Source organism: Trematomus bernacchii, unplaced genomic scaffold (genome assembly GCF_902827165.1).
Source record: "Trematomus bernacchii unplaced genomic scaffold, fTreBer1.1, whole genome shotgun sequence".
Classification (NCBI taxonomy): domain Eukaryota; kingdom Metazoa; phylum Chordata; class Actinopteri; order Perciformes; family Nototheniidae; genus Trematomus; species Trematomus bernacchii.
In genome coordinates, this window is record NW_022988066.1 from 369,362 (window position 1) to 396,004 (window position 26,643).

A 26,643-nucleotide genomic window follows, 5' to 3' on the forward strand; every position below is an offset into this window, starting at 1 on the left:
TCATATATTTCCATCATGTCTCTGTCAAAGCCCATTAGGTCCTTTTCTTTACTCCCTGTACAGTGCTGAACTCATAAACACAGCAGCAGCTTGCCTGCAGTCAGCAGCATATGTTGCCTACTGCTATTGCGCGATGCTGTATTCTGTGAGGAAAGGGTTGAGGCTATTAAATGGGCGAGGGGGGAGTTTGCATATTTCATGTCCCAACACAAAGGCCCTGTAACGTACTTCTGTTGCATAGGGAAATGGCAGGGATTTAGTTTGAAGCTATATACAGGGGAGGTGAAACAATTATGGGTGCTGTGGAATCTGGTGCATTATTGAAAAGCACATTAATTACAACAATTTAAACACAGGGGGGATTAAAGCAGCCATTACTGCTGACTTGAAGTTGAAATTATTAATGGGAGACATAGGGCTGTTTTAAATCATTGTGTCGACGCTGAGCAGAACAGTGTGCAGGATTGTGTGTCTGAATATGTTCGACCCTCCTAATGAGTTCAGAACAATTTGAGAGTTTTGCAGCAGCTGTCACACACTGTGGCTCACCAATGGCATGTTTCAGCATCCCTCCCCTCTAACCCAAGCAAGTCCAACTGCTTTCTGCCAAATGAGTTTGGTTCGCAAGGCAGATGAAAGAGGAAGATAAAGAGGGAGAGGAAGAGGAGAGAGGAATCGAGGTATGGGAGAAGGAGGAGGGAGGGGGTTGCTGGGGCTCTGAGCTACAGCTCTGTATTGGACGTTTGAACGAGAGGGGTTGGGTCTTTCTCCATCTCTCTCACCACCTCCACTGAGAAGCAGAGAGTGAGCAGCACACAAACAGCTGCCCCCCCCACACACACACACACAGCTAGAGGCTGAAAGAACCATGCCAGGACACGGGACGGACCCACACATTGCTTCCAGGACAGTGAGGAACCAGCAGGATGAGGACGGCAGCAAAGAGTGAAGACATCGGAGCGGGACAGGCTAAGGGGAGGGGGATGAAGACGGAGAGACAGAATCACACAGACTGAGCTGCAGTTTCCCCACCTGTCAGAGAAGTTTGAATGAGTGCATGCTCTCATGGCGGGACCGACCCCACAGGAGCCCTTAAAGGTGATTATTGCAACACTGCATCTTTTTAATTTGTGATATTATTCTCACCTTGTCGTTTGGGGGCATTTTAGTGCATGTTTGCCTGAGGCTTTTCTTGTTAGCTTCCATTACATTATTCAATTATTCATTTGTTCTTCAATCATTCAGTTAAAACACACATGTGTATAATGAACACAGTTAGGGCTGCAAGGAATGATTTCTTTATAAATTCATTTTGTAATTATTTATTTGATTAATGGTCTGTAAAATGTCAGAAAATGGTTTGTCGCAAATTCGCATGAAGCTCTCTTCAGATTAATCAAAGATAAATAATCAATGTACAATGATGTAAAATAGAGAAATGTTGCTTGATAAATGACTTAGTTTATTCTATTGATTATTAAAATTGTGGCCAATTAACTAATCCTAACGCTATAAAATGACAGGGGAAGAAACTACTGTCCCGATATCACAGAGCCCAAGGGGTTGCCTCAAAGTTGCTTATAATGTCCAAACAATGTTACAAAACCAAAAAAAAGAAGAAAATGCACACATTTTGGAAGGTGAAACTGGCTATTCACTTAATGATTTAATCTATATAGAAGATGTTGAACAGAAATTACCTCCCTATTTCTAAACAATGGTTAAAAACCAAAAAAAACAGTTGAGGTGCGGAAATCTGCTGATATTTGCTTTTCTGCTTGATGAATGATTGTTCACACTGAGTGTGAACAATCATTCATCAGTCAAACCTATGTAAAATGTCAGATAAAAAAAAAGCCCAAGGGGGCGTTCTCAAATGACTTGTTTTGTCCAAACATTGTTGCTAAACCCAGACATTATCACAAAATAAACCTGAACAAATAGGAAATGTACACATTTGATTGTGGCTTGATTGATAACAATTTAAATAATGTTGCCAATTGACAAACTAATAATTGAATAATAGAAAACCAAGTCGTCTCTTAACTCAAAGCCAGCTATTTAGGGTTATTTTAACCTCTCCGATAACAGCTGGGATAACCCATTGTTGGTGTTTTTTGTAGTGAGTGAATTATTGTAACTCATTGCATCAGCTGTAAGTAGACGGACCTGTCTCACTCCGTCAGTCTCGTTCTGTATCATGAGGCTTTACTTCCCAGCAGCCGTGTGCACATCCACAAGTCAAACACGGTCCTTGACTCCTCTAAATGTTATGAAGAGCTCATGGTCTCTGTGGACAGCAGAGGGAATATGAGGTGCATCCAGCTGATATCAGTCTGTCAGCATCATTGCCACAGTGTAGAGAAAAGTAGGAAATGAAGTTGACAAACATCCTCTGACCCCTATCTTCTCCCTGAATTGCTGCTGAATTGTGTTTTTCTTTTGTGTCATAATCAGATTTTATAGAAAAGTAGTAGCTGGGGAGTCATCTTTCTGTAAAAGACTATCGCTTACACTACCAAAGTTGTTCGTTTGATTGATCGAAAACAACAAAAGAGAATATGTAATGTGATGAGATGACAGCCCGCGAAACCGACACCGCAAATGAGAGGCTAAAAATCTGTCGTAGTAAGCAAAACAGAAGTGCCTTACTGCACTTTTAAAACAGTGGAAATGAAGACTCCTCGGGCTGGATCAGGGCAATAAGGCTGCTGCCTCATAACCCCACGACTGTCAATCGTACCTTATTAAAATCAGTATATACCATACACTTCCACACATACATGAACACTAATATAGCCTTTAATATTGCTTGTCATAAATGTTACATAAAGTGTATCCCTGCTGGCACTGAGGTAATAAAATCCCCTTTAGCTGGGGATTCGCTTCAACAACAAAGCAGGCAGTATAAAGAAAAGCCTTTTTTTAAATATATTCCCTATATTTGGGATTTGGTGTGTATCAATTTGCCTTCAGCTGGAGAGCGTTCCACTTCACTTGTCCTCTGCCCCATGGCATAAAGTGAGATTTGTGAAGCTTGGGGCGGTTTTGCTCCAGAGCTTAGAAATTCCTCTGCAGCCTCGCTGTCAAATCAAGAGTTTCTTCACTCAGAAGAAGACATGTAGTTGTTGTTGTATTGATTGTGAATCCGAACCTCTGATCAATGATATTGAATGAGGACATTAGCATTTAATGGCGGATCATTTGCCTTTTGTACACCACCCCAAAAAAAAACTGCCACGTCAATGTCTTCACTGCTGGTTGTTAACCTGCTGTATAATAATTGAGAGTAAGAGTTGAGATCAGCAGAAATTAATTAAAGGGACAGTATAACATAAATTAAAACAAAAAATGGGTAACACTTTATATTAAGGTACACAAATTCACCATCAATTAGTTGTTAATTAACATGCATATTAGCAGTATATTGGCTCTTTATTAGTCATTATAAAACGGACAAGTCAAATCAAGCAATCTGATTGGTTCTTAGCCGTGGTATACTGAGCGTATACCACGGGTAGAATTGTAGTTACTTTTCACAACAAGTCAGTATCCCTCCGCGTCTGAGAAAAACTGTATACAGTTGGGCTGAAAAGCAAACTGCCTGCAGTTTGCTTTTCAAACTGGGACAAGAAAACAGCGGAGAAGTAACGGGGCAGAAACCCTCCTTTTTACGCAGCGGTCCAGACATAGACATTAAACAGGGATATCTAGATACTTTCCAAGGTTTGACATAATGAATTGTGCTACTTTTAAAGCAAGCAACGATGTTTTCAAATCTGTAATCAAAAAGGTCCGCAAAAACATTTAAGATTAACTTCGACCTCTGGGGGGGTCTTACTATGGAGGAGTGGATTGAGGAGTGCCTATCTCCAGAACAAAAAGCACCTAAACAACGACATGTAGAGCTACGTGAAGAGCAGGTAGACCAACTGGAAAAGTATCACCATTCAAAAGCTTTCTGATGCGGGTCTTGAAACAAAGCAGAGAAATTATGACCGTTAGTGGCCACAGGTGCGAAAGCTCTCTCCAGAGCTACTGGAAGCCGAATCTCGGGGACCGGAGAAAGTGGAGCAATATTCTCGCCACGCCAAGCAACAGCCTAGAACAACCTCAACCTATACAAGTAACCACGTAAGCCATTCTACTGATGCTGGACAGTTTTTCAGTGGGTGCACAATAAACAGCAACATACACATTAATGTAAATAAATAGCCAAATAATGGATCAACGCTCTCTGTCTAATATGTTTGCTAGCGGTTGTTAGTGTTGTTGCATAGCAACCACCTCGCACTATGTTTCGTGCAGAAGGCAACGGAGGGACTATTTTATTTTGAACATCATTATTTACTAATAAAAACTATTTAAATTAGAGTGTGTATTTTTCTTTCATATTGCCACACTTGGTAACCGTTTTATAAAAGCAATAGCTCACTTCAGGCCGTGATATATGCTCATTATATCACAGCTAACCCCTAGATTCCACCGGGTCCGTCTGCGGCGCGTTACGGGCGCGTTACGGCTGCGCCGCGGTGCTCACGGCGATCGCGGCCACTCTAGTCAATGGGTGCTATTCCACCACACGCGGCGCATTACGGCTCAGAAGCGTCCCAGAAGCGGCTCGGCGCAGGGCTCCTCTAAAATTAGGATCGAATCCTATTTTTGTCGCGGCGCAGCCGTAATGTAAGGTCGGGCAGGCAGGAAGTGGAACCTTCAGAGCATATATAGCATATATATATAGATATATACACACACACAAACTAATTTTGCAGACCCTATCCCTCCGTAGTCTTTCAAGTAGGAGGAGAAATGCCAGCGTTCTCCTCCGGTTTACAGGCACTGTGTAAATTATATATATAGAATAATTACGTCCTAATTACTAATAAACACGTCTTTGATTCATGTCGTTTATAACTGGAATATTACAGTTATTATTAACTTTGTCTGTACAAAGTAGCCTGTCCAGGAAATATGCCCAAATCAACAAAAACTGCGAGCCGGCAGGCAAGACGCTCCGCTTCTGAAATGCTTCTGAAACGCGCCTGGTAGGGTATGACGCCGGAGGAGGCCGGACCAAAACCGCAACGCGGCGCAGACGGACCCGGTGGAATCTAGGGGTAAGGGGGTTGTCGACCCTCCGCTTCGCGTCGGGCCGAACCACACCCCCTTAGCTGTGATATAATGAGCATATACCACGGCCTGTCGTGAGCTATTGCTTAATTATAAAACACTTATTAATGCCTTATTCTACATGACCGTATTCTACAAGTAATAGGCCATTAGTTGAGAGTTTTTCCTCAATAACCCTCTAATTAGTGCTTATTTATTGCAAGTAAGGAAGTTGTTGTACATGAGTTTTGGTCTTAATATGCGCTGCTCAATATGGGCCTAATAAGGCAGTAGTACCACAAGAATAGTAAGTCTCCCATAACAACACTTAACAAATATGATCTATTCTTATATAACAAGACATTAAACTATAAGTGTTAATTGTGGTATTTCTATCTAAGAATATGTTTTGGGGTATTGACAGTTCAGCTACCAATAGCAAGGTGATATTGACCTGTATGTTTCATATTTGCACATTTATATTTTTATAAAATTTGTACTGAAGGTTAGACAGGAAACCGGGTACAGGAAGTAGGAGAAAGTGAACTTCAACTGAATAGCATGGCAGTAGACTACTACTAATTTTCCCTATGCAACCTGAATAGTAAAATGGTCAAGTCCGTCAGAAAGCAATGACTGTAAGTGTAAGTGTAAGCCTTACACTTACACTGTAAGGATTAGTAACATGTATTGTGTTTATGTGATGACATTTGGAGATGTTTAAACTCAATGAGAAAATGCCTTAGCATTCGCGCTAGCGTTAGCATACACGCTAGCGTTAGCATACACGCTAGCGTTAGCCATACTAGCCTGTACATGCTTATTGCACAGCTAGCATTAGCTATATTTACCTTGTTTACACTTAGCGGTCCTATGTGTTACGGAGCGTCCACACAGCAGCCTTAAAAAAATCTTGGAGGTGGGCGTATCTGAAGCTTGGGGATTTTTGCGAGCAACGCGACCAACAACCAATCACATGAATCTCCCGCCCCCGACATACGAAGCAAAAAAGCCCGAAGTAAACTGGATATAAACTCCCCAAACAGGCGAAAACCTACCACTGTCTCTGCCACCTCCCTCCATGCCTGGCTCCTCCGGGTTGTATCCCGGTAGGTAAATAGGGACTGGTCATAAAGCACCGGGTGATTCCGTACCGCTAATTTCTCCTCCATTTTTTGGAATATGAGGAAATGACCTGCGGTGTGTCTCTCCCAGCTTACACGCGGTTTGATTGGCTAGCGCTTGAACTGTCAGATTTGCATAAACGGGATTTGATTGGCTGACGCTTCCACCTCAGCTTCAAAAGTTGAACATTGCTCAACTTTTGAATCCTGAAAATCCTGAAAATCTCCGCTCTGCTGCCCACAATGCAGTTCGGCGAAAAGTGAGGCAAAGTGACGTCACCCCATTCAAAGTGAATGGGCAGAAGCGTTGGAAGATTTTTTTAACGCTGCTGTGTGGACGGGCCGTTAATCTGTGTGTGTTACACTTGCATGTATGAGATCATTAAGTGTCTTGTAACTTATTTTTTTATAGTTTCACTCCGTTTATGTCAGTGGAGCAAATAAGTCAATAAAGCTGCATGGCTGCTCATTCCCTGGCTCTCAAAAGAGTTTGGCTGGCTGTTTAATCTATGTTCACACTGAGACAGTACAACACATAGAGAGAACAGTACACCTATTGTGTAAGTACATACAAGCAGGTCACACAGTATGATCACAAATACATAAACTCTGTTAAAAATCAGTTTTTATTAAAAACAGGGTGTCCGCGGGGTCTTAAAAAGTATTAAAAGTTGATAAATCAATTTAGCGAAAATTAAGGCTATTAAAAAGTATTAAACGGCATTTTCCAAGGTATTATATTTTGTAGCTTGTTTTCAATAAGTATATCAATTGTCCAAAGAGGTTGTATTCTGCAGTTTGCCTGAATGTAATCATTGCGTAGGTGTGTAGTGTGATTCTGTGTAGTTTATTTATGGCATCCCGTTGGATTTGACGTCATCTGAACAGGACATCGCACGCTCACTGCTTGATAGCGCGCGAAGGTCCGTTTACGCCGGTTGTTAAACAACATCGTTATGGAGAAATGCAAGTTTGCGTCCAAATGGTTGGAAGATAAGGAGGAAGGACAATCAATACTGTATATAGTAAATGTGAGGTAAAGTGTGTCGCCAATGTAACCGGTGGAAACTCCAAGTGGCGATGAGGTCTTAAAATGTATGGAAAGGGTCTTAAAAAAGGTCTTAAAAGGTATTAAATTTGACTTCAGGATTCCTGCATAGGCTATACCCTGAAAAAGTACAGGCTGCATATATGTTCTCAGCCTTGGAGAAACTTGACATTCCATAAGAAATGTTACCATGGTACTATGGTACGAGACACATGTACCAAAACATAGTGGTTCATTAATAAAACAGATATTTCAACGTGTGCCTACTTTGTTCATGTACTGTTGAGGTTCATTTCAGTAGTTGTGTGCTATAATGTCTTTACAAAGAGTGAATAGGTGGCAACTTTAGAATAGGGAACCTGTTCAGGTCAATTAGAGTCAAACTACTAGCTTATTGGTTATGAACAAGACTTCACTTATAGGGAACAAATTCTTAGATAGAAATACTTAATTTTCAGTTATTTAGACTTAATTAACACTTGTATAGTTTCATGTCTTGTTACATAAGAATAGATCATATTTGTTAAATGTTATTATGGGAGAATTACTATTTCTTGTGGTACTACTGCCTTATTAGGCTCATATTGAGCAGCGCTTATTAACCTGTTAAGCAACATCTTGCAAGAAACAGCGTCTGAGGGCTTCTTAACATTTAACAAACTATGAATGTGTCATACCCACTTAACGGGAAGAAACTCAGCTACCTGACAATATGAACCATTTTTACCGAAACAAAACACAAGTCTAACGCCAAGCCTCTGAATGAGCACTAAGCCAAAGAGTGCTAACGCACTTAGCACATAACTCACGGTATAAATATTTTTATACTTCATCGGATCTGCACAAACAATCATATATCATATATCAATCGAAAGCTGAGATTCCACAGATTCCAATGGTATAAGTATCATCACTCCATGACCAAAACTCGCGGCAGCGAAGGCGAAACCAGACAACACACAACTTAGCTTTACGTAGCCAAAACGGCAAATAAGTCTTACCTTTGCTGTTTTCTGATCAAAAGTTGTGTTCAATGGCAAACGCATAAAACGCTGCTGAAGGTTAATCCAATGTCTCTGTGTCAGTTTGAAATTATTACTGATAATCCATCATCATATTTATGGCAATAATCTTATTTTTCATATAGAGTGTGACGGAGCTTCCGGTTTTGGGCAAACTGCGTGCGCATCACTCTCAATCCTCAATGGTAATGTTTAGATGGATTTAGGAACTTCCCCTCCATTCTATTGGCTCTAACGGTTAAAAAGAGGTGTCAATCACCAAAATCGACCAATGGGTTCCAGAGAAATGGCAAATACACATACATATAAGTAATGGGGGTTTTTTTGGACTGAAACTATCATTTACATTTTTTTACTATGTTCAATCTGAAACCTGAAAAACAGGCTCAGGGCTTAACAACTTCCTTACTTGCAATAAATAAGCACTAATTAGAGGGTTATTAAGGAAAAACTCTCAACTAATGGCCTATTACACTGTCAAAAATAATGTGCTAAATTTGTACCTTTAGGGGTCCAACAGCTCGTCACTGGGGCAGTACCCTCAAAGGTACACCCATTGTACCCCTTAACAAGGGTACATATTAGTACCCTTACAGTTTGTACCTTATGGGGGCAAATATGTACCCCTGGGGACAATAATGGACCTTGATGCTCTAGGACTTAAATGTACCCTTGGAAATGGTACAAATTTGGCCTTTAAAGGGTACTGCCCCAGTGACAAGAGCATTGTACCTTATAATGGCAAATTTGTACTCAGTACAACATGGGACACAGTCAAAAAATTATCTTTTCTCACATTTATTAACATAAACAATAATTACATCATCAATCTATAACACTTTCAACATTTAAAATCATACAATTCATACAATTTATGGCAATATCACATTAAAATTCATATAAAAATGCCACATCACAAAAACATATTTTCTATCAATACAGAATTTCAGAATAATGTTAAATGTATCAATGCCACACAATACAATACAATCCAGCATAACGCATTTCATTGAACAATAGCTTTCCCTCCTTTTAAGTCACAATTCCCTTAAAAATTTCAAATATTTCTAAGGGTAACATACAACTTATCATCAACATTGTACACATCGAGGGACTGAAAGTCCATTTCTTGTCCTGGTTTAATAACACTCCATTGAGTATCAACTTTGACTGTGTATGCATGCAGGTGTGAATCATAAGACATTGGGACAAGAAGCTTATCGCATAGAAGCCACAGTGTGTTAACATTTAAAATATATTTGATTATGAAAAAAAGAGGAATATTCTCTGCATGTAAGTAATCAACAATCAACACATCTTTACATGCATATTTTACACTGTCAATTATGACCCTTGAAACACGCTGCATGTTTTTTAATGCTTCTTGACTGCCGTGTACACGAGCAAGACATCTCTGTAACTCTAATGGGAGCGATGAAAACAGAGTATCTGTACTTGCCCCTGTCACCATCTCAAATTCATCAAGAATGTTGTCTTGGGAAAACTCCCAGCATTGTCGCATCTGGTGCCTGTCACTTAAAGTTTTTGCTATATTAATAAAATTCCTGCAGTTACTTGCAACAAGCTTAAAATATTGGTGCTTTGCCTCAAAGCGCATGCACCATACCGTACGCAGGGGGCCGTACATGGCTATAAGTCTTGCGTAATGTATCATATAGTGGCATTTCGGAGTGATGACATCACCAAAAACATCCTTAAGTTTTGTAAGAAATTCACAAACAAGTAAGTTTAACATAGATAGACTTTCCCTTTTTACTTTTGGGGCAATTACAATGTCAACTATGTCACGGCAGATCAGGAACACATCCCAATAATTGCAATTAGGGGGAACACGGTGTCCCATTAAAAAAGGCAAGAGCCGAAAAAGACACAATTTCTGAGAGGCAGACCCTGTAATTCCAGAGTTCTGAATTAGTCGCTCTGAAAATGGTACTGGTCTGTTTTTTTTATCATTTTGACCAATCGCTAGTTGTTGTAGTTCTTCATTAATTTCCTGTATGGTTATGTGTTTCTCTCTATAGCTTCACTATAAGTGGAACGACTCCTTCTAATAAATCGTGCATTATGTCAGGTGGAAATGCTTTCGTCACATCAAAATACTTTAGCTCATTTAATGGAGAAGGGTCAGTGTATGTTTTGGTCATTGGATTTTCTTTTCACAAATGGAAATTCAAAAACAAAAAACGACTGGATATTTGATTTTCGTTTTCAAATTGAAAAACCAAAATTGAAATACAAGGCGTTTTTCTTTACTAAACTTAAAAAACGGGATGATTTTCATTTTCTACTTCTCAAAACAAAAAATAAAATCACTAGAAAACAGAAACAAAAAAACCCCCCGTTTTTTCATATTCTGCTACCGGAAGTTACCTTACAAAATAAGAGCGCAGATGAGGACGGTCAATCCGTGTATCTACGGTCCATTTGTTTACACAACGAAAACAGCCAAGACACATATTGAGCCCAGAAAATGAATGTTATTAAGGGCTGTAAATATAATAGGCCTGTGTCTAAAATGGACAACATTGTTAGGAGATTTAAACTATACAGCGATTCTGCACTGCGGTCAGCTCAGCCGTCTCTCGAGTTTGTTATAATTTGTTCTGCCATTAGTTCTTCGTGAGATCAATCCTGTTGGACTCAGTAGGCTAGTAGTGAAACTACTCCCACAAGTACTATGAAGTACTTACTGTGTACTTTTTGAGTAATCCTCTGTTAATGTCCCCTCCTGAGAACAAGAATGCATGTTTCTCTGCTATTTCTTCATGAGACTGATATTGTTGGACAGAGTATTTTAAGAGGATATGGTAGACATGATATCAGCAATACTTCCAGTCAGAAGTCCGGCAGCAGCATTTTTACCCCTTGGAAAGTCTTGCCCGCTATTTAAATTGACTTTGATTGAAGTTAATAACAATATTGATATTATATAGATATATATAGATATAGCATATTTGATGCAGTCTTTCTGAACACTTTTAAAATAAAATACTGCAAATTAAGAATATTTGTAATGTTCTGCACAGATAGTGCCTTAACTTGAATTTGAAAACACGTGGCAGCTTTATTATTATTACAGCAGATGAAAAGATTTGTGGAAGGATACATTCTTCATGGGCTTCAATGGCTCTCTAGATAAAGGGCGTTTTATGGTTGCTTGTCTTATCCTCAGATAGGGGTTTGTTTAAAGTGACATTTTAATAAATATTGCAAAAAAGGGCTCCAAAAAAGGCATATATCCTGGCCGGCTTAGCCAGTGTGTATTTTTTCAAGCACCACAAGATTCATAGTTTATAAAGTACAATTCTGGGCCATTGATTGTGTCATTTCTCCAAACATATACAGTAAAAATGGCTGTTTTTGAAGCCTTAAAATGGTGCAGGAAAAGGACTTTACATTGTATTATACTTAAAGACAGGGCTATTCAGTTAAGACAAGAGAAAAAATGAAAGAGAACTGTTATAATGGGTGATGTAACATTAATGACGGACATAATATGAGGTCCTTGGCACACATTTTGTGATCATGGGGCATCACCCTTACAGCATCAGGACAATATCATATGGAGTCAGACACTGGAAGTGTGCTGGAGGCGTTGACTGGGACTGATGGAAGGATGAGGCTGATGAGACTGAAGAATCTGCGAGGAACGAACTAGCGGCTGAGAAATAGTTATATATTAAAAGACAGCAGCATCATAAGAGGGCAACCAGAGTGACAGAGTGTGTTACTTTGCTGAAGGATATTACTACTAACAATACATTGAAGTAATTTTACTGTGTACTTTTTGAGAAATCCTCTGTCAAAGTCCCCTGCTGAGAACAAAATCAAGCCACTTCTGCTAAGTTTGATGAGGGAATTATTTTTTGTTGCCAATAGCCGCGTTCACACCGGAGTACTTTCACCGTACTTTTCGCGTTTTAGTTCCGTGAGTACCCCTTATGTCGCGTTCACACCAAAAATCGTACTTAATCTCGGGTACTTTTACCCCCATTTTTAGAGCCAGCTCAGAGAGCGTACTTTTCTGTGGGTGAAAAGTGCTCCAAAAGTGCCCCAGTGCTGATTGGCTGGGCGAATTGCAAACCACGCCCGTACAACTCTGAAAATGTTGTGTGGAGACGCCATTGTTTTTCCTCGCTACAAAAACACAACGCTCCGTGCGTTGTGTTTGTTTTTGAAAGCAGTTATGGCAAGCATCAAGAAATGATGAGGAGGTGTCGGCGCTTCTGGAGATCTACGCCGAGGAGGCGACCCAGGGAATGCTACTGAAGCCAGTTCGGTAGCTTTCACTCGACCTGGGAATTGTGCACAGCTGGCTAAATATAAAGAAACTCAGGACTACAAACGGCGGATTCAGTGGCCAACGATGACTACCACGACGAAGGTAAAATCAACTACATGCACTGGGGTTTTAATCTGCACAATAATGGTCTCAGATGTACTTTTATTTGCTCAGTAGATCAAGCTAGCCATGCTAGCCATAATAGGCTAACACCGGCCCCGAGCTAGCTACATCTAGCTAGCTAGATATTCTCCGCCGCTATGAAAACGTTTTGACTTGTGAATAACTGTGCAGTGTTTCTGTAATTTGCTTCACTAACTCATGGCACTAATCGTCTGTTTCAGGCGAGGATGGACAACTCTCGGGATTGGAAACAAGCGAGCTTTGCATTCTAGATCACAGTTCTTGGTCGTCCTCCTTACCAGCAACCAAACGCAAAAGGTACACACACTGTAACTTTGTCTTGAAAGAACGTTACGCATCGAACTGATGTTCACAATCATGTTTATTTCATAATATTCATCATATTTTATGTTTAACTTGCCTCAACAACATTAAACAAAGTTCAAGCATACATGAAGCACTCTTCAAAAAGGAACAATCCTCCGTGTTTGAACCTCTTAAATCGCTGCATAGCCGATTTATTTCGACTGGATTATCCCAGAGAGGCCAAACATTCTTTATAACACAGTTTCAGATTTGTGAAACCTTAATTCTATTTGTGAAAATACAAAAAAGGGAGATTTCAGTGCTTTTTTTACATGTAGACCACATTAGACCACATTAGACCAGGTCCTGATCTAAAACCACTATACCTAGACTCATCAAATCTGGACTGGATTATCCCAGAGTCAAAAGATTCTTTATAACAGTTTCAGATTTGTGAAACCTTAATTCTATTTGTGAAAATACAAAAAACACATTCCTAGTATGTTGTAAAACTACATGGCGACTAAACAGATCTTGTATATTGCTTATTTTCCCCTTAAGAAAGCGGACACGGGATGCGAATTTCTTTGACACCGCCCAGGCGTTGGAGGACCGGCGTGCCGTGGTGAATGAGTCGCTGCGTGGAGATCAGATGGTGCTGTTCACCAAGGCCCAGGAAACGGAGGACAAGATGCTCACCTCGATGGAGCGCCAGGCAGAAGTGTTCAAGCAGCAGATGGAGCGCCAGCAGCACCAGGATGAAGTGTGGGCGCTGCGCCATGAGGAAGCGTCGGCGCAGCGGCAGGATGAGCGACAAACTGCATTTAATAACAGTTTATTTGGTATAGTTTTTGTAAATACTGACACACGACACACAACGTTGCACTAAGGTGTGTATGCTGCTGAGAATATCCCTACACCTGGGACAGTTTATTTTATATTGTTATTACTGTTATGACTTTATTTTATATATAATGTTTATTGACATGTACAACTGACACTTTATTTACATTTAAAATTGTTCTATTTAATGTTATGTCTTGAGAGTGCAATAAAGAAAACCGACATGGCGATTAAGCTTATTTCTCCTGACACTTTATCTTTTGTGACCTGTGTAGCATCCTATACATCACATGTAAGTGATTATTCTGATACCATCATGTTTCATCGGTTATAAACTGGCAAAGCTTTATTTGTCATTTATTTATCATCAATGTTGCAACCTTGTGGGGGAATGGCAGGGGCAAATACACAAATATGACAATTTATATCATTTTAAATATTATTTGACCTAAACTTTTAATTCCCCCCCATTTCACACAACACAACATGGAGTCCACTATGGGCCAAAACTAACATGTATGTTTGCATAGTGTTTATGGCAGACGGATGCAGTGGGTCTCAGGAAGATATATAATAAAGGTGGGTTTGCTGCTGAGACTATCCCTACACCTGGGAGTTTATTTTATATTGTTATTACTGTTATTATATAGTACAACTGACACTTTATTTTATATTGACAATGTTTACTGACATGTACAACTGACACTTTAGTTACATTTAAAATATTTCTATTTAATGTTATGTCTTGAGAGTGCAATAAAGAAAACCGACATGGCGATTAAACAGATCCTGTATCAGCCATCCTACGGTGAAACATGGCAATCGTGTGCTTTCCGTCGGCCAATCCTTTTCCTAAAGCTTTTGAACTGCCTTTGATGCTGAAGAAACTTTGCGATTATAGTATTCGACGTGTGGCGGCTCCGGATTTTTGTCGGACGCCTAATGGCGCGTTTCCACTACACGGCCTCGCTCGGCCCCGCTCGGTATGGCTGGGCCTCGTTAGGACTGGCTCACTTATGCCGCAGTTCCACTACACGGTCGGCCTCGGCCACGCTCGGTACGGCTCGGTACGGCTTGGCCTTAACAGGGCCGACTCACTTCATGCTGCGCTTCCATTACAGTTTAGGAACTGGGGTAGTTACTATAGTAACGCAGTGTAGGCGGAGCCGTGACGTCATCTTCAGTGAGAACTCCAGAAACACAACACAGCCGTTAGCTGTTAGCACTCAGAGCTCACAGCTCCTTATATATGTTCAGAAACTCGACAAAAGTTAAACAAGTACACACCACAGACTGTCTGTGTCATGGTGAATACAGTCGCTGCTTTATTTATGTCTGTATAGGCCGTTGTTGTGAGTGTGGACGGTCGGAGCATATACTGCGTTAGCTTAGCCAATCTCCACCTAGAAAAACACGCATTTTAAAAGGTTTTTCGCCTGCCGTCTGTCTGCAGACTTGACAAAGCATTAATTCATGGTTTTTACTAACCGGTATCAGTATGTTGTTACTTCGGCATCATTTTGAAACGTGTATTACAATTAAATCACGGTCAAATATGTCCATCTTGTTGTAGTTGTAGCCCCCTTTGCAGCGCTCCTCTCTCTAGTTTAGCATACTCAGCCCGACTCAGCCCTGTTTGTTGGCCTTGATAGAACCACAATTTTATCGGGCCAGAAAAGACGTGAAAAAGTGGCCCCGGGCCGGGCCGGGCCGGGACTAGGCCTAGTGGAAGCGCAACCAAAAACGTGCACGACACGGCACGCTTAAAGCGAGCTCCGCGCTGTAGTGGAACTGCGCCATAATGGTCGACAGCGTGGGGGACGAAGGAGAAGAAGGGGAGGAGTACTAAGCCACACTAAAATAAACGACTTGATTAAATCTATTAAAAAGTATTTGCACTTGTGGTCCAGGCGAGCCCAGGCCTCTGCGATGGCGGTGGTGTTGCTCAGCATGCACACGGCCCTCTGCACCTTGGCCAGGTCTCCTCCAGGAACCACGGTGGGGGGCTGGTAGTTGATGCCCACCTTGAAGCCAGTGGGACACCAGTCCACAAACTGGATGGTGCGCTTGGTTTTGATGGTGGCGATGGCAGAGTTGACATCTTTGGGCACCACATCACCACGGTACAGGAGGCAGCAGGCCATGTACTTGCCATGGCGGGTGTCGCATTTCACCAACTGGTTGGCCGGCTCGAAACAGGCGTTGGTGATGTCAGCGACCGACAGCTGCTCGTGGTAGGCCTTCTCTGCAGAGATAACTGGGGCGTAGGTGGCCAGAGGGAAGTGGATACGAGGGTAGGGCACCAAGTTGGTCTGGAACTCAGTCAGATCCACATTCAAGGCACCATCGAAGCGCAGGGAGGCGGTGATGGAGGAGACGATCTGTCCAATAAGCCTGTTGAGGTTGGTGTAGGTGGGGCGCTCGATGTCCAGGTTCCTGCGGCAGATGTCGTAGATGGCCTCATTGTCCACCATAAAGGCACAGTCGGAGTGCTCCAGGGTGGTGTGGGTGGTCAGGATGGAGTTGTAGGGCTCCACCACAGCGGTGGACACCTGGGGGGGCGGGGTAAACCTTTCGTGTGGTGTGTTGCGTCAGCGCAGACTCTCGCATCGTTATTGTTGCACACTTTGCAGGAGGCTACTCTTGGGCTTCGCTTGACCCTCGTCTTAGCCATGGCTTGTATTTGTCTTCTGCTAGCCAACGCTCGTTGAAACGGCAACCTCCTGGCATACTGTCATCTATCACTCTCATCAGAATGCCCAGGTCACACACGTAACAAAAACACTTGCCGGTCACGCGCATAGCGCGGGAAGGCCGGAGCGGAGCTGTTTTATGTAAAAGCGAAACAATTAAGCGCGCTCCGACTTCTTTATTTTCTTTTAATCTAAAAAGCGAAGTAAAGCATTTACAATTTCAAGCACTTTATCCCAAATTCAAGCACCATTCCCAAAATTCAAGCACTTTTCAAACCTTGAAAACACCTCGTACAATTTCAAGCATTTTCAAGGATTTCCAGCACCCGTACGCACCCTGACTATTAGATATACAGTCACAGGGATACATTAATACAGTATCTTTGACTGTAGTTTAAAGCGATGGAAGTTACGTTTTAACGGCCAATTTCAACCGTTATGATTTGAACTGCCAAAAAAATCAAATTACCGGTAGTTTTATTATTTATATAATTGTTTTGTTCGTCAGTACTCACCATTTTTGTAGGATTTTTCCCCTGCTTCTTTCAGACACTGAAGAATCGGTTGTTGAAGGTTGTAGTGAAAGGAGGAAAGGAGCTGCCTATATTTATAATTTTCTGAGGGGGCGGAGACACAGCGGCGGTTTAAATTTCTTTCTGGCGCCAGTGGCGCGAGCAAACGCTGGGCAGAGGTGCATTCAGGCATGGCTCGAAATATTCCGATCCTACACGTTAGCTGTGTCATCTAAAATAACTGTTTTTAATTTTCGTTCTATTGAACGTCCAGAAACGTTTGAATTAAGATCAGCAATTATTGTTTCATCGTCTAAAAAAGTGTATTATATATTCACCCCATGCAAACGTTTCAGGCTTCTATTTATGTCGGCCCTGAATTGGAAAAGGCATGAAAATATCACACACACAGAGTTGAATTATTTTTTTTCTAATCTAAACAACACACAAGCTGAACATATCCCCATAATTTATAGAATATCAAAAGCTAAAACTACTACTACAAGTTTGTTTTCATTGTATTTTTAACCTGAAAGTTATACCCAGGGGGCAAAACCCCATTTTTTCGGAAATCAGACATGGAATGTTGTAAAAGGTTGTCCACCAGAAATGATATCTAGGACCTTCAAGGATCACAACCTGGGTGGACAACCCGGTCAACTAGCTACTGGAAAGCTACAGTGAGGGTCCAAACAATGCAACCCCTATATGAAAAAAAGTCAAAAATTCTGGCTGGATCAGATGCCATCATTCTCTTTCTGATTGAATATCTCTGTGACAGTTCATAGTAAAGACAAACTGAGCCAACCAATTGAAAGAGCAGAACATAAGCTTTCAGGTGATGCCTTGGTTAAGCATGTTCTCAATAAGGCCACTAGATGAAACTGTGCCTTTTTTGTCTCTCCAAAGCGAAATCCATTTCAAGCAATGCACTTGTGGTCCTCTGGATTATTTGCTGTGTTGAAAATGGGTAATAATTATAATAATAATAATACATTTGATTTATATAGCGCTTTTCCTGGTGCTCAAAGCGCTTAACAAGCAAGTAAAGAAGAAAAATGTAGGAACTGGGGCAGTATCTATAGTAACGCAGTGTAGGCGGAGCCGTGACGTCATCTTCAGTGAGAACTCCAGAAACACAACACAGCCGTTAGCTGTTAGCACTCAGAGCTCACAGCTCCTTATATATGTTCAGAAACTCGACAAAAGTTAAACAAGTACACACCACAGACTGTCTGTGTCATGGTGAATACAGTCGCTGCTTTATTTATGTCTGTATAGGCCGTTGTTGTGAGTGTGGACGGTCGGAGCATATACTGCGTTAGCTTAGCCAATCTCCATCTAGAAAAACATGCATTTTAAAAGGTTTTTCGCCTGCCGTCTGTCTGCAGACTTGACAAAGCATTAATTCATGGTTTTTACTAACCGGTATCAGTATGTTGTTACTTCGGCATCATTTTGAAACGTGTATTACAATTAAATCACGGTCAAATATGTCCATCTTGTTGTAGTTGTAGCCCCCTTTGCAGCGCTCCTCTCTCTAGTTTAGCATACTCAGCCCGACTCAGCCCTGTTTGTTGGCCTTGATAGAACCACAATTTTATCGGGCCAGAAAAGACGTGAAAAAGTGGCCCCGGGCCGGGCCGGGCCGGGACTAGGCCTAGTGGAAGCGCAACCAAAAACGTGCACGACACGGCACGCTTAAAGCGAGCTCCGCGCTGTAGTGGAACTGCGCCATAATGGTCGACAGCGTGGGGGACGAAGGAGAAGAAGGGGAGGAGTACTAAGCCACACTAAAATAAACTACTTGATTAAATCTATTAAAAAGTATTTGCACTTGTGGTCCAGGCGAGCCCAGGCCTCTGCGATGGCGGTGGTGTTGCTCAGCATGCACACGGCCCTCTGCACCTTGGCCAGGTCTCCTCCAGGAACCACGGTGGGGGGCTGGTAGTTGATGCCCACCTTGAAGCCAGTGGGACACCAGTCCACAAACTGGATGGTGCGCTTGGTTTTGATGGTGGCGATGGCAGAGTTGACATCTTTGGGCACCACATCACCACGGTACAGGAGGCAGCAGGCCATGTACTTGCCATGGCGGGTGTCGCATTTCACCAACTGGTTGGCCGGCTCGAAACAGGCGTTGGTGATGTCAGCGACCGACAGCTGCTCGTGGTAGGCCTTCTCTGCAGAGATAACTGGGGCGTAGGTGGCCAGAGGGAAGTGGATACGAGGGTAGGGCACCAAGTTGGTCTGGAACTCAGTCAGATCCACATTCAAGGCACCATCGAAGCGCAGGGAGGCGGTGATGGAGGAGACGATCTGTCCAATAAGCCTGTTGAGGTTGGTGTAGGTGGGGCGCTCGATGTCCAGGTTCCTGCGGCAGATGTCGTAGATGGCCTCATTGTCCACCATAAAGGCACAGTCGGAGTGCTCCAGGGTGGTGTGGGTGGTCAGGATGGAGTTGTAGGGCTCCACCACAGCGGTGGACACCTGGGGGGGGCGGGGTAAACCTTTCGTGTGGTGTGTTGCGTCAGCGCAGACTCTCGCATCGTTATTGTTGCACACTTTGCAGGAGGCTACTCTTGGGCTTCGCTTGACCCTCGTCTTAGCCATGGCTTGTATTTGTCTTCTGCTAGCCAACGCTCGTTGAAACGGCAACCTCCTGGCATACTGTCATCTATCACTCTCATCAGAATGCCCAGGTCACACACGTAACAAAAACACTTGCCGGTCACGCGCATAGCGCGGGAAGGCCGGAGCGGAGCTGTTTTATGTAAAGCGAAACAATTAAGCGCGCTCCGACTTCTTTATTTTCTTTTAATCTAAAAAGCGAAGTAAAGCATTTACAATTTCAAGCACTTTATCCCAAATTCAAGCACCATTCCCAAAATTCAAGCACTTTTCAAACCTTGAAAACACCTCGTACAATTTCAAGCATTTTCAAGGATTTCCAGCACCCGTACGCACCCTGACTATTAGATATACAGTCACAGGGATACATTAATACAGTATCTTTGACTGTAGTTTAAAGCGATGGAAGTTACGTTTTAACGGCCAATTTCAACCGTTATGATTTGAACTGCCAAAAAAATCAAATTACCGGTAGTTTTATTATTTATATAATTGTTTTGTTCGTCAGTACTCACCATTTTTGTAGGATTTTTCCCCTGCTTCTTTCAGACACTGAAGAATCGGTTGTTGAAGGTTGTAGTGAAAGGAGGAAAGGAGCTGCCTATATTTATAATTTTCTGAGGGGGCGGAGACACAGCGGCGGTTTAAATTTCTTTCTGGCGCCAGTGGCGCGAGCAAACGCTGGGCAGAGGTGCATTCAGGCATGGCTCGAAATATTCCGATCCTACACGTTAGCTGTGTCATCTAAAATAACTGTTTTTAATTTTCGTTCTATTGAACGTCCAGAAACGTTTGAATTAAGATCAGCAATTATTGTTTCATCGTCTAAAAAAGTGTATTATATATTCACCCCATGCAAACGTTTCAGGCTTCTATTTATGTCGGCCCTGAATTGGAAAAGGCATGAAAATATCACACACACAGAGTTGAATTATTTTTTTTCTAATCTAAACAACACACAAGCTGAACATATCCCCATAATTTATAGAATATCAAAAGCTAAAACTACTACTACAAGTTTGTTTTCATTGTATTTTTAACCTGAAAGTTATACCCAGGGGGCAAAACCCCATTTTTTCGGAAATCAGACATGGAATGTTGTAAAAGGTTGTCCACCAGAAATGATATCTAGGACCTTCAAGGATCACAACCTGGGTGGACAACCCGGTCAACTAGCTACTGGAAAGCTACAGTGAGGGTCCAAACAATGCAACCCCTATATGAAAAAAAGTCAAAAATTCTGGCTGGATCAGATGCCATCATTCTCTTTCTGATTGAATATCTCTGTGACAGTTCATAGTAAAGACAAACTGAGCCAACCAATTGAAAGAGCAGAACATAAGCTTTCAGGTGATGCCTTGGTTAAGCATGTTCTCAATAAGGCCACTAGATGAAACTGTGCCTTTTTTGTCTCTCCAAAGCGAAATCCATTTCAAGCAATGCACTTGTGGTCCTCTGGATTATTTGCTGTGTTGAAAATGGGTAATAATTATAATAATAATAATACATTTGATTTATATAGCGCTTTTCCTGGTGCTCAAAGCGCTTAACAAGCAAGTAAAGAAGAAAAATGTAGGAACTGGGGCAGTATCTATAGTAACGCAGTGTAGGCGGAGCCGTGACGTCATCTTCAGTGAGAACTCCAGAAACACAACACAGCCGTTAGCTGTTAGCACTCAGAGCTCACAGCTCCTTATATATGTTCAGAAACTCGACAAAAGTTAAACAAGTACACACCACAGACTGTCTGTGTCATGGTGAATACAGTCGCTGCTTTATTTATGTCTGTATAGGCCGTTGTTGTGAGTGTGGACGGTCGGAGCATATACTGCGTTAGCTTAGCCAATCTCCATCTAGAAAAACATGCATTTTAAAAGGTTTTTCGCCTGCCGTCTGTCTGCAGACTTGACAAAGCATTAATTCATGGTTTTTACTAACCGGTATCAGTATGTTGTTACTTCGGCATCATTTTGAAACGTGTATTACAATTAAATCACGGTCAAATATGTCCATCTTGTTGTAGTTGTAGCCCCCTTGCCAGCGATCCTCTCTCTAGTTTAGCATACTCAGCCCGACTCAGCCTCGTTGTCTCTGGCCCTAGACCCGCGATTTTATGAGGCCAGAAAAACTGTGAATTAGGACCCGCCGGCCGGTACTAGGCCAAGTGGAAACGCAACCAAAGACGGGCCGCTGACGTCACAGCCCTCTTAAACCGTGCTCCGCGCTGTAGTGGAAACGCGCCATAATAGGCTCAGGCTCTGGCCGCATTAACGAAGTTACAAAGCTGTATAACATGAGCACAAACAGCACAACTTCAGTCGACTCCATCTCCATCATGTCTGAGGTCGGAAGGTAAACAACAGACAGTATACGCGGGAAGTTTTTCTTCTTCTTCTTCTCTTGTTTTGTAGCGGATTGCAAACAACTTTAAGGTGCTTACCGCCACCTACTGTACTTGTAATCTTCCCTCAGGGAAAAGTACTGCGGTGTGAACGCGATCTGTACTAAGTGCCCTGGGGTTAAAAGCGCCAGGGCTCTTAGTGCCGGAACTAAGTACAGGAAAGTACTTGGTGTGAACGCGGCTATTAGTTCTTCGTGAGATTGATCCTGTTGGACTCAGTACTACTGAAACTACCCCCACAAGTACTATGAAGTACTTACTGTGTACTTTTCCAGTAATCCTCTGTCAATGTCCCCTCCTGAGAACAAGAATGCATGTTTTTCTTTTAATAAGCGTTAAAACACCTTTCTTCCTGAGACTGATATTGTTGGACAGAGTATTTTAAGAGGATGGTGGACATGATATCAGCAATACTTCCAGTCAGTAGTCCGGCAGCAGCATTTTCACACCTTGGAACTTCTTTAGAGACTGGCCTGGATAGGCTACTATGGAGGGGACTCTGACAGAGGATTACTCACAAAGTACACAGTCAAAGTACTTCATTTCATTTCTGGTAGTGTAGCACCCATAAGGTTGAGGTTGTCTACCTGCACATGCATGTTTATACCACAAGGGGGCAGATCACCTGATGGTTCATCATTGTTTTATGCTGGAGATGAACAGAAGAAGTGTGTCTGTGTGTTGTGCTTTGAGATCGTTTGAGATGCTGACATCTTGCACATGTGCCTTGTGGAAGTTAATAAATGAACGTTTTCTACACCTATAATACCCTTGCGGTCTGAGTGCAGGGTTCCTGCAGGTTTCGCCAACTCAAATTTAAGACTTTTTAAGACCTTTTTAAGACCACTTTGAATAGAATTTAAGACCTATTTCACGGCAAGAAAGTATGAAGGAAAATTGCTATGAAAGAAGAAATACGTCCCATAATTACTTACAAAGCAAATGTATTCATGTTCAACATAAGAACAATGACTGAACATAACAGCATAACAGTACAGAACTGTGTTAGCCAAAAAGTGTGTATGTGTGTGTGTCTGTGTGTTAGGGCTGTGCAATTAATCATATTTTAATCGCAATTACGATTTTGGCCTGCCACAATTACAAAAACAACATAATCGAAAAAAAACTATTATTTCGCTTTGTGACAGTGAACTACAACATATTTGATCTAATTAATTTTAGTCTAATTTATTTTTATTTATCATATTTATATATGTTTAGGAGCTTGTGGAAGTGCGCTCCAAAATATTTGTTGATCTTGTTTATTGGTATTTATTATTTTGATATTATTTATTTAATTTATTTTTGTATTGGTTTTTCAGTAGAATTATACGTTCAGGGTAATCAACAGTTAAAAAGATACTGTTCAAATTATTATTTGTTTTAAAGTTCAATAAATGGATGTTTTCAAAGTCAATGAATAATCGTATTTAATAATCGTGATATCAATTATTGACCAAAATAATCGTGATATATTTTTGCCATAATCGAGCAGCCCTAGTGTGTGTGTGTGTGTGTGTGTGTGTGTGTGTGTGTGTGTGTGTGTGTGTGTGTGTGTGTGTGAGAGAGAGTAACAAGAGCTATATTCAGAGCTCTGCTGCCTTGGCTACAATCTTTCATCGTTGCTGTTGTATGATTGGTGTTTAACTACGGTATTTAGCGTCTACAGCACCTCCGCTTTTAGGGTTGACGTCGAATACACAAACGTCACCCGGAGGTCCCCAGAGGCCTGTACTACGAAGCTGGATTTTCGCGCAGGTTAGGTGGCAGGCTAAGAGATCAACTCAGTGAAAGCACTGCCTGCTGACCAATCAGAGCTCCGTGTGCGGAGTTTAAAGCGATCAATTCATATTACAGGATAGAGGAAATACAGAAAAACTGACGTTGCAGGAAAGACAGCCGGCCAAAATCAACTGACTGTGTGAACGTGAAAATTAATACAATATCCCCTCCCATCTTCAGAGCAATCTGACTATTATAATATTAGCGTTAAGAAAGCTTACTTAAATATCTGCCACGACATAAGTAACCGGATCAGAGTAACATTAAGTACAGTCCGCGGCACTGTGAGTGCAGACGTCGATGTGTGCCATTATCATTCATATCATATCACATCATAATGTATCATATATTTCCTTATCTGAGTCAGCTGAGCCGTATCTGGCCGTGCAACACTCAGTGTCACATACTGTATGCAGAAGTATTATTTTAAGCAACACATTAAATTGACGAAACACTCGAGTCAAATTCTCCTAATTAAAGTCAGATCCACTCGTGTCTTAGACGGGGCAGTGATTTCATAAACCTGTTAATGTACGCATTCAAACACTTTTTCTTTTACCAGCTGTATTCACCTTGCAGGTGCAGCTATGTGGCTTTTATCCTGGATAAAGTGTTTAAGACATGGATGTTTAAAGTTTAACTTCTTCATATTTGACTAATATTAAAGTTCACTTTTCATTCAGGAAGTATGACGCTGCGCTGTCAGTACGGTTGTCCGTGTTTGAGATTGGTCGAATGCTCCAAATACCACCCCTTTCATGTGAACGCGCACCTAACTAGATAGGACACTGCTGGCTTGAGCGATCCACTTGATAACCGGCGTCGTAGTACAGCTTAGCGCCAGCGCGTATGTTTTGGCTTAGGCCAACCGGCTAACTCCAACATATCCAGGTTAAGTTGAACCAGCTTCGTAGTACAGGCCTCCGGTGTTGTTGCGGGAGCTGCTGCACTAGCTAACGCTACATTAGCAAAACAAACGCTAATTTCTTTTGCAAAAGGTGCAGCGGGCTTCAAACACGTTCCCCTCCACTGGTTTCAACCAAGCACTAAATTCGATGTTTTCCAACCAAATACGGTTGAACTTACACTTCCCCATATTTATTTGTAAGTAGATTCGAAGACACATGAGTTTCTGACTGCTGCTAGCTGAAGCTTGGTTGCTAGGTCACTAGCTGGGTGTTCTCCGATAAGGGGCCGGGGGAAACAAAGTTAGTGATGACTGGTTCCATGTTGATTTATTTCAATACAAATTGTTGGGGGGAACTGAAAAGCTCTTACCGTACTGGTTACTTTGCAGCCCGGACATTTTCCCCAAAACACATTTTAGACGCGATCGCAACACAGAAGTACCTTTCAAATCCCATCATTTTTAAGACCTTCTAAATCATATTTAAGACCTTTCTTATTTTTTTGGTCATATTTAAGACCTTTTTAAGGCCTTAAATTCAGATTATCAAATTTAAGACTTTTTAAGACCCCGCGGGAACCCTGTGAGTGGTGTAACAGTAGCAGTCAAATTAGTACAGAGTCCAACAGTGTCAGTTTTATTAAGAACTTGTGGACACAAATATTTGTATCACTCATTGAATATAGCAGGAAAAAAAATGAAGAGCAGCTGATTTGAAAAATCAAACTCGAGAGACGGCTGAGGTGACCATGGTGCCAGAAAGCCACAAGTGGGACAGAGCTCTGCACCACTTGTGGCACAAACATACTCTAGAGTTTTTTACCAAAAGTTCTAAATAAAACTGACACAGTTGGACTCTGTACTAGTTTGACTGCTACCGGAAATGAAATGAAGTACTTTTACTGTGTACTTTTTGAGTAATCCTCTGTCAGAGTCCCCTCCATAGTAGCCTACATAATGTATGTTTATCTGCTATCTTTGATGAGTGATAAAAAGACAATTTTACCATTAGTTCTTAATGAAATTGATACTGTTTGACTTTGTATTAGTAAGCCTACTACTGTCTACAATACATTTAAGTAATTTTACTCTTTACTTTTTGAGACATCCTCTGTCAAAGTCCCATGCTGAGAACAAAATCAAGCCACTTCTGCTCTAGAGTATGTTTGTGTGGGACAATGTGGCCCGTGGGACATGTAAATGCAATGTCGACGCGTGAACTGTCAACGGGGGGTGGAGAGACACTATGGACGCTCGTGAACTGTCAGCGCGGGGGGGGGGGTACACTGTGAACCTCTGTCGCTGTCAGCGCAACTTGCATGATGCCGTTTAAAACCATAGACTATATATAAAGTTTAAAACATATAATAATAAAGGGCGGTGCCGGCCATCAGCGAACCGAGCCGGCCTTTCTCCGCATCTGATTCATGTCATACATCAGATTTTAGAAAAGCGTTTTAGCCAATCAAAATGAAATATGCGGAACATCGTCTCAATTTGCGGAACGCACCAAAAGTCGTGAAAATGCTGTGCAATATACCGCACAAAGCGGGACATCTGGTCACCCAGACGGCTGAGTTGACCGCAGTGCAGAATCGCTGTATAGTTGAAATCTCCTAACAATGTTGTCCATTTTAGAAATAGGCCTATTATATTTACAGCCCTTTATAACATTCATTTTCTGGGCTCAAAGTGAGTCTTGGCCGTTTTCATTGTGATCGCTAAATTCCCCTTGTTTATAATAATCACAGTTCCTTCAACAGGATACTGTAGTGATTCAAAGTGTGATTTTAGCATAGCCTACGAGTGCTTTTGTTTTGAAATCACTTCCGTGAGTTT

At 41.7% G+C, this 26,643-nt stretch overlaps 1 protein-coding gene across 1 annotated transcript in view; it reads left to right on the top strand.

Moving 5' to 3' along the window:
• Positions 1-847: 847 nt before the first annotated feature.
• pld5 (phospholipase D family member 5) overlaps positions 848-26,643 on the top strand; it is a 38,936-nt gene continuing 13,140 nt past the window's right edge. Inside the window, exon 1 of the mRNA XM_034120825.1 lies at positions 848-1,098. Within this exon, the coding sequence (XP_033976716.1) occupies positions 1,066-1,098 (33 nt within the window). The 5' untranslated portion in view covers positions 848-1,065. The remainder of the gene's footprint in view (positions 1,099-26,643) is intronic.